This window comes from Coturnix japonica, chromosome 2, assembly GCF_054131305.1.
Source record: "Coturnix japonica strain WE chromosome 2, WE-NBRP24, whole genome shotgun sequence".
NCBI classification, from domain to species: Eukaryota; Metazoa; Chordata; class Aves; order Galliformes; family Phasianidae; genus Coturnix; species Coturnix japonica.
In genome coordinates, this window is record NC_140664.1 from 99,425,794 (window position 1) to 99,438,756 (window position 12,963).

The 12,963-nt window shown below is 35.1% G+C and overlaps 1 protein-coding gene across 5 annotated transcripts in view; it reads left to right on the forward strand.

The window, feature by feature from the left end:
• Positions 1-12,963, forward strand: part of ULK4 (unc-51 like kinase 4) — a 190,903-nt gene that overhangs the window by 35,010 nt on the left and 142,930 nt on the right. For all 5 annotated transcript variants that reach the window (XR_014942922.1, XM_085538199.1, XM_015854094.3 and 2 more), the window contains exons 19-21: positions 207-290; positions 5,023-5,184; positions 9,607-9,789. Coding sequence is in view for 4 of the 5 variants with exons in the window: in XM_085538199.1 (XP_085394325.1) it covers positions 207-290; positions 5,023-5,184; positions 9,607-9,789 (429 nt within the window). In the remaining variant the exon portion in view is untranslated. The remainder of the gene's footprint in view (positions 1-206; positions 291-5,022; positions 5,185-9,606; positions 9,790-12,963) is intronic.

Sequence of the window (12,963 nt, forward strand, 5' to 3'; positions counted from 1 at the left end):
AAATGTCAATTTCTTTGCACATGAAATAACAAAAATGTTAATACTGTCTTGAAATTTAACGTATTTTCTAGCATATGATAATTTGAAGTGTGTATAATATGAACATTATTAAGAATATCTTACCCATTTATGTAGCTGAGATTATTGTGATTTTTTAATTTATTTTTTTAATAATTTAATCATTTCTGCTGCTGGCTTCATTTCAGGAGGTAAAAAAAGAGCACCCCAGAGAATGCTTGGTTGTTCCCTCAGCGGCTTACACTGTGCTAATGAGGTGTCTTCGGGAAGGGGTAAGGCACTTTCATTGTCCTCAATAGAATTTCTCCATTGTAATAACCCTTTAGGCATTGTATGAGGATTGTAGCCTGCAGCACTGCAGTACCTTGTCAACCAAGGTACTCTTGAATTTAAATAATCATGATAAGACCATGACCTAAGCAGAGATGAATGCAAAAATTCAGCGTTCTTCTCTGTACATCCAACATTTATGTACTGTTGCTTGGTTTTGGGAAATGGTAAATAAAAATTACCGGTTGTCAATTTAGTGAGGCTGTGACTTTCTTATGAGATGTTCTGTTTATAGTATTTTCTTGCAATTTACTTTCTGTGTGGTCCGTTTTTTGAATGAGATTTACTTTTGATTTTAAAGTGTATGACACAGTTTTCCAAATCTGCATTGTTATCCTGCTGGGTTATTAGTGTTCGAAGCCCCAAAGCAGTAATTAGTTATATAGTACTGCATACACTATACTATTATCTTAATTTTTCTTGGTGCTGACTTAGTTGTGTTACAGAAAGGAAATAAAAAACATGCTTATAATTCCATTTTGTAAAGTGAAAAAGAATAGGGGATTGGCATTTTCTGTTTACATGAGACCATTTGACTTTATTTTTGCCCAAGGCAAAGCTCAAGGCAGAAAACATGACGGAGGTTGCTGGAGGGTGGAAAGCAACAGAAGTACCTTTTTTTCCCTCTTTTTCTTTTTGAGATCTTTATTGCCTACAGATTGTGATTAATGGAGAAAAGGTCTAGATGCATTTTTAACATCTTCAAATCTTCAGATGATCAAGAATACACACAACTGTGTTTGTATTACAGAGTATTTGGAGTTCATAACTAAAAGCAAAATGTTATCCTAAGGTGCATTAGTCCGAAGCTATTTAATGATATATTTATTTGTGAAAGACTGTCTATTTATGAATTTTCAATGCTTACCCCTTAAGATGCGCTTAAACCTTGTTTTTTGTTTTTTGGTGTTTTTTTTTTTTTGGATAGTGTTCGTAGTTCTCATCCATATTGCTTTTTGATGTTTGTATTTTTCACTTTCATTGTTTCATGTTGGCTTGGACTATGTTGCTTTGACCTAATCCCTCACTGAAGCTATCAAACTAGATGATGAAGCCAGGAGCTGCATGTTGGCCTCCTTTTAAGCTTGTGTGAAGGCAGGAAGGAGCTACTGAAACAGGAGCTTGGTATCTGTCAATTTCTGCTTAAATAGGAGGGTTTGCAAATATAAGCCAACATTAGCAACAGTTTTAGTAATTGCTTCATAGAACCTAGGAAAAAGATACAGGCAATATAGTTGCATGGACAAGTTAGTATAGATAGCTCTAGCTAATTGTCTTGCTTGCTCACAGTAGTGTGACTCATTTTAAGCAAGGCACCTGGAGAAAGGATTTGAATCAGGAATAATGAATAAGTTTTAAAAGGTTACTTTCGTCTTATATGTTTTCCTAGGTGCCACAGAAACAGGATAATTAGATTTTAAATTAGATTTTCTCATCATGTAATTTAACAGACATTTTTATCTTCCTTTATGAGGGACTAAGATGTGAATCAAAGGTTTTTGGTTCTGATCTGATGAGAAATTTTATTAAAGCTAAGTTTTAAATATGACTGCCAATATCTAACATAGGGCAATAATACATGCAAAGTGATCAGAGAAATGATTCCTAATGTATATTCTTAGCCAGTGCTATTCCCTTATAGTGAATTTGGAGTAGGCAGAATTTGGACTGGAGAGTAACCTTGTGTATTTTCTCAGACAGTATGGGATAAACTATAGTTCAGAAGTCATAGTCTGAATAATATACTCTTCATCACTCTAACTCCTTTAGATATCAGATCTGTAGCTTACTTGTGGATTTACCTATAATAAAAAAGTGATAGCGTGAGTGTGGTTTGTGTGCTGCTTCTTTAGCTCAATGTCAGAATGCTTTTTTATGTTTTATTTTTTCCATGAAAAAATGTTTTAATGTTCTTATTTCTACATGTTCCTCCTTTGGCATTAGATAAATTTTTATCAAACATTTAATTCCTGCTATAATGAATGCTTAGCATGATACAAATTTACTTCCTTAAATTATATTCATAGTTCTTTTATTCTATCTGTCTTCTTAGAATAAAGGAAGAACTATATGGAAATTTATTTAGGAAAATGATGGGATTTTCAGCCAGTTTTTCCAATTTTTTTAATCAGTAGTACAGTTCTACTAAATATATTTTTCTGCACATCATCTAATATGAAAAAATAAAAACATTTTAATATTTATTTACCACTCTTATGTTTGATTTCTTACTCAGGGCTCCTTTTTGCTAAACATCCATGACTGACTGAAACACTTCTGCAACTGTTTGACATGACTTAAATTTAGAAGCTCTGTCTTCCAGTGCAGCTTGTGAAACTATATCTAAATCTAAAACAGTGAAAGTAGATAATGTGCTTCTTTTTGATACAGTTCTATTCATATATTTTTATTAGGTGCAGTTACACAGAATCTCTATATTTTGAAGATTTTTGTTTTTTAAATTCACTAACATAACTTATATCTTGATAACTTGTCAGGATGAGTCCTTTAGTTTAGGGGTCAAATATTAGTTTAGGTCAGATGTCTATTCTGGGGAGCTAATTAAGCAGAAAATGGTGCAAGTTGTAGTTGCTTAGGCAGTGCTCAGAAACAGATCTCAGGGGAGTGAAGACGGACAATCTCAGATGGCAGTAAAGGAAATTATTATGAAAGCCTCATTGAGTTTTTAGTGCATTATGACCATGCCTGACCTTCTTCTAGCCAACAGAGCAGGACTATATACAGAGTATATTAATTGTTGCTACTTGTTTGAAGTAGCAATGGGAACTCAATTAGTATTCTTAGTAATCACTTAGTATGTAAGAGACATTTAACTTGACTATTAAGATTCAAAGTATGGATTTGATTTTTAAATTCAGATAACTAATCTGATAAATCTATGTATTTTTACCTTAACTGTAGGAAAAAAAAAATATCAGAAGTTTCATGCAAAAATAGATTTCAAATGCTTGTTATTTACATTAAAAAGACGTTTTGAGAAGCTGAATGTTAGTAAACACGTGTATGTATCTAGATTGTTAATAGGCAGAGTTGATGCAGTGTATTGCAGTAATGAAAACTGTAAAAACAGAAACCTAAACCTCCTTTGCTTTCATGGCTGTAAATCAGAAGGTGGAGCAAAGAAGTTAGTAGAGTTTTACAGCAGAACACAATTGGTTTAAGTGAGAATTGGCTTTGGTAATTCTTCTACATGTTTTGAGTAGAGCAGTAGTTCTTTGGGAGAGCATGAAGGACTAAAACAAAAATGATGGATAAGAACCTTTTTAACATTATACTGGACTTCTGAAATACTTGTGCATCAGTGTCTGTGTTTTAGAATGTATATCTGTCGGAGGAGGAATGAGTATTGAATGTATTTTTAATGAAGTATATTGGATTGTTGGATGGCTTTTGTACCACTTTCTGAGAGGTTTCGTTGTCATTGCTCACAGTCATTGGTGAGTCTGTTTGTGAAGATAAATATCAGAAATCCAAAGGGTAGTAGGATAATGTGGAGATTAGTATAAGAAGGAAATCCGTTAGATATTATGATGAATTATTTGTGAAGCCAGACTGAGGTAGACTTGACAAATTAAATTGCTTGTCTTTCTTTTATCAAAATTAACTCCTGATAAACTCAAGAGTGCAATTTACGACATTGCTGAAAGGCTTCACTTATTCATAGTTAAAGATGGAAGTAAAGTGGAAAAAATAATTAAAAAAAAATAACAAAAGAAAAAAACGAAAAAAGACAAGAGGGAGAGAAATAAAGACTGCCTTTAAGTGATCTAAATTAAGTTAATTTGTGACATTTGTGCTATGCTGATGTCTTGTCATAACTCTGACCTGGTTTTTATTCTGTGTAGAACTGAACTCTGAATAGTATGACATGGGTACTACAGCTATGCTTGCAGACTACTTGAGAGATGCATACATACTTTTATTTATTTATTTATTTATTAAAGAAACAGTGGTTTTGCATAGAAGATTTTGCAGATGAATGAAATGATTATAACTAAAAATAGATTTCAGGACTGAGAATCCCTTAGGGAAATATAGGAACTGCTGTAGCAAAAGGGACCCAGTGGTTTATCATAGACATTGGTCAGGATTATCTGCTTCACAGCGTGAAGAAAAGAGCATTTTGGAATAAGTGGCCTTATAAGAAGGCCTTTTTCTTTATCCCAGGAAACTGTTAGTTGTTTTTAATAAGGAGAGTTGAAATTATTTAATTTTATTTCTACCAATGTAAATTTACATCTCATAATCATGCCGTTCAGACACTATTTCAGTGGTGTATTTTCGCACACATGTGTTCAAGAAACACTGATCATGGAACATCTCTTATGTAACAAGGCCTTTTCATTTTTATTTTTTTTTTTCAGTGGCAACATTTAATTTTATGATCATTTGGAGCAAAAATATCTTGTATTACATTATACTTGTATTAACTGTTTTATTTGTAGTGAGGCGGAAAGCAGGGGGGTGTAGAATTTGTAAACACGTTCTCACAAGTTGAGATTTCCTATGAAAAACTTTGCCAAGTATCAAACAAAAGTGAGAAACCACACTAATGGAATGCACATTGAATGAAACATGGACATGGTAACTAGCCTAAAAACATGCCAGAAACATTACAAATATTTGCATTCTCCTTTTCCATTGTTTCTGTAGGAAGACCGGATAGTGAACCATTTGGCAGCAAAGATCATTGAAAATGTTTGCACTACTCTCTCCTGCTATGCACAAGGATTTATTACAGGAGAAATCGGACTTGTCTTATGGTACCTTTTCACACATTCTACTGTAGATTCTTTGAAAATAACTGCTGTTTCGGTAAGAAATGTTGTTTCATGATATATAAGTCTTTATGTTGAAATAGAAATGAAATGAAAATGCTTTTGAGCCTGCTTTTTTTGTTTATTTGTGTTTTCTGTTATACTGAAGTCTGCTGCAAATACCTGCTAAGAGCACGTTTGAATACAGTTTGTTGTTACCTAGTGTAAGAAGAGACCAATATAGCCTGCCTTAAAGGGCTGAAAGGTGGATCAGAGAGATGTGTTAGTTAGCTGGCCTACAGCAATTTTATTCATATTTTTATTCATCTTTGTGGCATTATCTTATAAAGAGAGAACTGCCCTTGTTCATGTTGATCTACATTCATTGACATTACCTGTAATTGAAACCCAGTATAGCTACCTGTGTTGGAAACAAGTGTATGGAAAGTCCTGGCAATTAATCATTTTCTTGAACATGTTTCCTATGCTAGAGGTCATGACTCTTATTTGGAAATTTTCATTTTTTCAAGGAATCAAGACATTCTTTTGAATTATTTTTTAATGTATTTTACTTCAGAAGTATTTATTTGGTTTATAACATACTTGCTTAGAAGATGTTTTTGAAATCATTGTGTTACTTTCTGTACAATTGTTGAGGCTAGTCTTTGCCTGAAGAATTTAAAAGTTAGCATAAAGTTGGTAGTATGACAAGCAAAGAGCTATGATGTGCAAATAAAAGGTTTGGAACAAAAAGATTTGTGAGATAGACAATTTTTACCAGAGCTGTGAGTTTAACCATATCTCCTGTTTACAAAACAAAAGCTCTAGCAACCAATAGAGGTAACATTTCAGGACTCAACAGTAATTTGACTCAGTTTAAATGAGATGTGATAACTGGCTGCTGATTGCCTGAATAGTGTTCAGGCTCACTGAGTTTCTTGTGGCTTTGCAGACAAAAAATGGTAAGGTTGCTGTTGCTGCTGTGGTAGTGTGCACATAGATGCATCTAGCAGTGAGGCGGTGAATGAAAGAAGATGTAAAAACATCTAAGCGTAGCTGAAGAAATAAAACAGTAGAAAAGAATACTGTTAGAAAATTTATTTATTAAAAAGGTGTGTTGAGGTCAATATTTGGCAAACAATTGCATGGGAAATAAACTGCTCAAACACAGGGAGAGTATGTTGAATTTTAAGTACATTTTATTTGACAAAATATACATTATAGAAGCCTGTAAGTTACCATATTCTTACAATACTTCAAAACTGAATCAACTGACAGTCCTGGGTTGGCACTCATTAGTGTTACAGTCATATTGTCGTTTTTGCCAAGTGCTCGCCCCTTGATTTTTATTATTTTTTAAAATTTCTTTTTCACTTTTCATGTAAAATGAAAAAACAAAAACAAAAACAACGTTGCTGTAAAAGCTTATTTGTTCTCAGGCATATGTTAGCACCAAGGCATGTTTTTACAGTTTTGACAGTAGTGATTACTAGGATTCCCTAAATAAAAAGATTTGTTGAATGCTCTTTCTATTAGATTTATCAGGGAAGACCAGGTTCCTTAGAGGTCCGTGCTTCAGAGTCAGGTCATCCATTTAAAGAGATGACCAAGTTGTGTGTGTCCAAAGTTCTGCTGGGGCAAAATTCTCCCTAGTATCTTATGCTTGAATATGTGTAAATGTGCAAAAAAGCACATAAGGAGCATGTAAGAAAAGAAAACACTCAGATTACCAACTGATATTGAAATCTAATACAGGCTAGATCTTTTCCCAGTTGAAGTTTATAGAGATTTAAGTAACACGCAATCTTTTTGAAGTAGCATACTAATGTATTCTCATGTTGTATCATGCTACTTATTTTCTATGTTCATAAGATATCATTGTAGCATATCGTTGCCACAGATATGCAGGTATTATTTATTCTGCATATGATTATGTGTCCTATTATGTTTTACTGTGCTGTCATTCCTGCCTTGTTTAAATCTATCCTGAAGAATGTATTCTTGATTGACATGTATATTCACTATAAAACGCATTTATGTTAAGAAACGTGCACTGTATCTTTAGCTGCAGATAGCACGTTGTCTGCGACGTATATCAGCAGTAAGGCACTATGGGATTTTACTTGTAATTATTTCAATCAGTAACAAAAATATATCAGGAGGACTTTCAGTCCTCAGCCACTGGCGTCAAGAAATGACACTTTGCGTTGTCCTACCTGTCAGAGGTGGCAAATGAGGATTGTGTTTCAGTGTTTGTGCTCACTTTGGGGTAGTCCAGCCTGCCTTAGGTAAACATAATAGGAAAACTGTATCTTTTGTTGTTTTGCTAGACTCAGAATAGAAATTATTCAGTAAGATGCCAAAATGACATTCTGACAAGCTCAGCAGCAAGATTTTTTTTTTCTAGTATATTGAAAGCTATATCCTTACTTTTTTATAAAATAATTATTAATCTTAGGAAATAGATTCTGCTGGAGAAGTGACTACTTGAAACATAAGCCGCTTACTTGGGGGAAAAAGTGGGAGAAATCAACAAAAAATGTTTTCTTTCTTAAATAATTGATGCTGAATAGTTTCCTTCTGAGACTTGGTTACCACCAGATGCATTTAAAGCATTCATTCTCAAATTTGAGACTCAGTGCATTCTGAAAGGATGAATGTTACCTTGTTTCTATGTAGTATGATAAGACTGGGAAGCAATGGTTAAGGCAGAAATAGGGTTGGGGCTGCTGGGAGAAAAAATGCACAAAGACTGGATGGAGACCAAAGATGGAAAAGTTCATTCTAGGAGAGGCTCTACCAATGCCTTTCTCTGACTCCAATCATTTCTTGTTTAAAGGCTGCTTCTGAAAGAGGATGATGTAAGGTCTCCTTTACTCCTACCTGTTCCATCATTTCCAGATCCTTGCAAAACTACCTTCCACCCCCAACTCCCCCTCCTCCCCCTCCACTTACCTCGTCTGTTTTCTCAAAATGCAGATCTACTTAAGTGGTTTATGAGAATTCGTCTTCTATTTCATATAAATCTCAATCTGCTTTTCTGCAGTGTTCATTTCAGTCATTCAACAGAGCACACAGTGACGACAGCAGTGTAAAGTTTCTACCCTTTGCTGATAGTGGGATGGAGATTTCCTGCTGTCTCTGAAGCTGCAATACAATCTTACGAGATAGTCATGTCTCTGCAGGATTTACCTGGCGGTGTTTGCCTAATGGTGTTTTGGGTGTAGTTACACCTTTTTTTGACTAAGTCTGTAGCAGGGAACTAAGGCACTGGTAACTCTGTGTGCACCATGTTAGTGTCACAGTTTGTTCCTTTTGCTTTGACACAGTTTGTCTCTGGGCATCAACAATTTATGGCAGTATAAGCCTCAAGGATACATTTAGTGAATACCTTGGACCTGCGTATATTGAAAACTCAGACTAGCGATGAATGGTTGAATTGCATCCTTGGGGAAACAGACATTGCTGTACTTAAACTGAGACTGAATGCCTGTGTTTTAAGAAAAATCCTTTTTTATTTTTCCTCCTCTTAAATGAGAACTTGCTACTGGATGGGCACTGAGTAAGCAGCAGTTTCTAAATATAGCTGGTTAGGAGAGAGCAAAGAAATGATATTGACTACTGGTCACAGAAGAAAGTTGTCTAAAACCAATTCAGATTTTCACATCAAATAATTAATCTGTTTTCTGTCCTTGCACTCGAGCCAAAGAAAACAAAGTGTGTGAGGAGTCATATTATCCTCATCTGGGTATGGCAAAAACAGTCACAGTATCATGTAAGTTGCACTTCCTGAAACACTGAAAGCTAGTGATAGCTTGAATTGAAGGCTAATACACCCTTAAGGTCATTTGATAATTTTTATTAAGAATTAGCTAAGTTATTGTACACTGAACACTCCCAAATCTACCATTTGATAAAAGAGTTTGTATGCTTGCTGTACTAATAGTGTTATGTAACAAATATTTATATCTAAAGTAGATAAGCTGAGGCAAAGTGCAACCTGCTTTTGGATAACATTCAGCTAGTATACTCTGTATCAGATTATAGAGAGCATCCAGAAGTAGAAAGGTAGAATAAAGGTCTCATGGGTGACCAGAATTTCTGTGGTGTGTGATATCTCTTTATTTATTTATTTTTGTTACCCATGCTCCTTTCTAGTACATTATTATCTATTATTGCCTACATTCTGTATTGATAGAAGTTCCAACCATGGACTATGCTATTGCATTATTATCATCCTCTGGAGAGAGCGAGAGAGTAATGTGACTCTACTTGATATTGATGTTGTTGTACCAAAGATTTCAGTTTCAGCTGTATGGGATATGGAGGCTTAGAAGAGTTCCAGGTTTCTTAAACAAGCAAATGAAGAACAGGAGTCCTTTCCCCTCGTGTTTACCTTATGACTGAAATGGTGTGAATTCTTAATTAAAAACTCTATTAAATTCTATTAAATAATAATGTTTCTATTTTGCTTTTGTAGGCTTTATGCAGAATTACTCGTTATTCACCCAGTGCTTTCCAGATTGTTATTGAGAAGGTGGGATTAACAGCTGTACTAAATTCCTTGCTCACTGGAATATGCAAAATACAGCAGTACATGCTCACCATGTTTTCTGCAATGTTGTCGTGTGGAATTCATCTCCAGAGGCTGATGCAAGAAAAGGTTTGATTTCAGTTTAATAGTATTTAGTGGCATGGAAATTCAGTAGTGGGAAGTTAAAAGTTCCTACGAGTAGTGCTTTTGTGTTTTCAAAATGTTCAGCTCAGTAACAACTAATTACCTGAATAGCAGAAAATTAGGAATAGATCTCTCGATTTTCTCAAAACTAAGAACTCTGAAGTTAATATTTTTTAGAAAGAAAAAAGGGCCTCAGTAATGTCCTCCAAAAAATTACTACTTATAGAAAATTACTACTTGTTCATATAATAGGTTATAGGTGTTATTTTTATATTTTTGTTTGTTGAAAATATGAAGAATATAATGTTTCTTATTCTCAGATCCTCAAGAGCATGTGTAATCCTAATGCAGCTAGAAAACTCTACCATGACCATAAGGGATTTTTATGATTCTGAAGAAAAATATGTCCTGAGTGAATCTAAAGCTCTACGTTGTTCTCTCTTTGAAGGACTTGGACCAATGTATAAGCAAAATGTGTTGTAGAGATCAGTGTTCTAATAACTTCGTTTTCCTCTTAGTGTTGCTGAATAAAGCTACTAGTTCTAATGCATTTTCTAATATAATGTAGGTTCTAACATATTTTTTGGAAGAGATCACAGAGTTATAGAATGGTTTGGGTTTGAAGGGACCTTATAGATTTGTGCAGATACTGTGTGCAGGGGCAGCTCCCACCACATCAGGCTGCCCAGGACCACATCTTGGCTGGCCTTGAACACCTCCAGGGATGAGGCATCCGCAGCTTCTCTGGGCAGCTGTGCCAGGGTCTCACCACCCTTCTCTCTTAAAGAATAATTTCTTCTTTATATCCAATATAAACCTGTCCTGTTCAGTTTAAAGCCACTCTCCCTTGTCCTGTCACTACACCCTGTGACAAAGTCTGTCTTCAGCTTTACTGGAGACACCTTTAGGTACTGAAGGGCTGCTATCAGGTCTCCCTGGAGCCTTCTCCAGGCTCTGCAAGCACAGCTCTCTCAGCTTGTCTCCATCGGAGAGGTGCTCTAGCCATCTGAGGATCCTTGTAGCCTTCTCTGGACATGCTCCAACAGCTCCACGTACTGCTGAGAGCCCAGAGCTGAATGTAGGGCTGCAGATGGGACTTTACAGGAGCAGAATGGGTGGGACAATCCCCTCCCTCACCCTGCTGTGCATGCAGCTTTTAAAGCAGCCCAGGATACTTTTGGCTTTGTGGACTGTAGGCACAAATAGCTAGTTCATGTGAAGTGTTTCATCTACCAGCAAATCTGACTCCATCTCTGCAGAGTTGCTTTTACTGTGTTCTTTTCCCAAGATGATCAAAAGCTTTCTAATTTGATCACCAAAATATTCCATGTTTATTTTACATGAGTACATCTGTGCAATTCAAAAAAAAAAAAAAAAATAAAATAAAAAAAAATCAATCCACCTCTACTTGAAGGAAAATTAAAGAGAAGTGCTCATGTTTTCATGAGTAGTGATGTGTTCTGTAACCTGACACTCATCTTGCATTAGGCTTTACTTGAAACACATTCATTTAGTTTCTCTTTTAACAACATTTAAACGAAAAAAATGATGTACTGTCTTCCACTCATCTCTCCTTGCAGCCTTAAATTACTCATTCTCTTCATAAAAGTCATTTAGTTTCATGTCAGAGTTGTCATTGTGCTCTGTGTAAATGCCTGTCAGCTGGCCTTAAGCTTTCCACAGATTCCACTTACAAGAGCATTAACAGGTGGCAAATTGTGGTATTACAGGGCAGTTTCAAACATCTTACTGCATGTTGGTGTGCTATTGAGAGAAGTTTGTTCAAAGAGCATTCACTTACACATTGAGTTCTTTCACTGAATGTTCATCAAGCATATTGCTACACCATGATGACACTTTTCAATATTCTTTGTGCATGACACACAAATCCATCCTAATGGAAAAAGAGAAAAAGCAAATGGCCAGTGTCAGTCTCCCAGATACTTTATCTGTTGTAGAATTCTTGTGTCCTGTACCTTAAGAAGTAGAAAGACCTCTGTTTACAGAAGGCAATTTTTAGTAGAACTTCAAACCAACACATTAAGTGATGCTTAAATATACAAATTCAAGATGGAAGTCATTTAACTTTGTATATTTTATTTGGAAACCACCTTAGCTTGCAAGCTTTAAGCCTGACTTTGTTTTTAACTCCCTTTAACAGGAATGAAATCATTTACAAAATGAAAACTAGAAGAATAGAAAGGCAAAATGCTGCTTTATAGTCATCTGTGCCAATGTAAATCTTAGGAGAACTACAGTGGTGTAAAGGGTTTTTTTTAATTCTTCATTGATACAGAGATCTTCTATTATAGCTTCATGTTTTGAAGACAAAACAACAACAACAAAACAGTGTGGAGAAAGTACTTGACTCGAGCATCTTTGAAAACTATAGCAGTAGATAAAAAGGAAATTTACTTTAATCTAGCTTTGAATGAATGAAAAACAATTGACATTTTGGTAAGTCTGCACAAACTTGACTGACCTGCTCCTGCTAGAAAGTCACTAGACTGCATGTTGGATTCACTTATGTGACCAGCATGTTTTGGTGGCTATTTGGACCAAAAAACGAATCAACTACCATCACTGTTTTTGTGGTTATATTTGAGTGTGCATGCTAGTGGTAACAGTCACCTCATGTGTAAATCATAGCTTCATAATTCAGCAATGCGAGTCCTTAAGATCAAAGTGTCTCTTCTTCCTGATTCTTTTGTACAGCACTTCAGGACATGAAATAGCGAAAGCTAACAGACACAGGCCTTGCAAAAGGATTTGTAACATTGAATTATTTTTTTATTGCTATACTTTTTTTTCCCCATCTAACTCTTAACTTATAGTGTTATGGAGATATTTGCAATTCATAAGAAGCAAATTAGAAAATAGTCGAGTAAACAACAAATACTTACTTATAGCATCTTCACAGTTTCTTTAGATAACAGTTTTCCCCTTGTGTAACCAGTTTAGAAGCTTAATTGCTTTTCATGATTTATTTTAAATTTGTTTTGCAGTATCACTAAGAATATCCTATATGAAATCATGATTTTATTGTGGTAGGTTGGCTGGTAATGAAAGCACTGTCCTTACCCTGTGGAGTCTCCATGGATACATCAAACAGTTGTGAGCAAGGGAGGAACAACGTAGCAGTGCAACAATTAATAATTA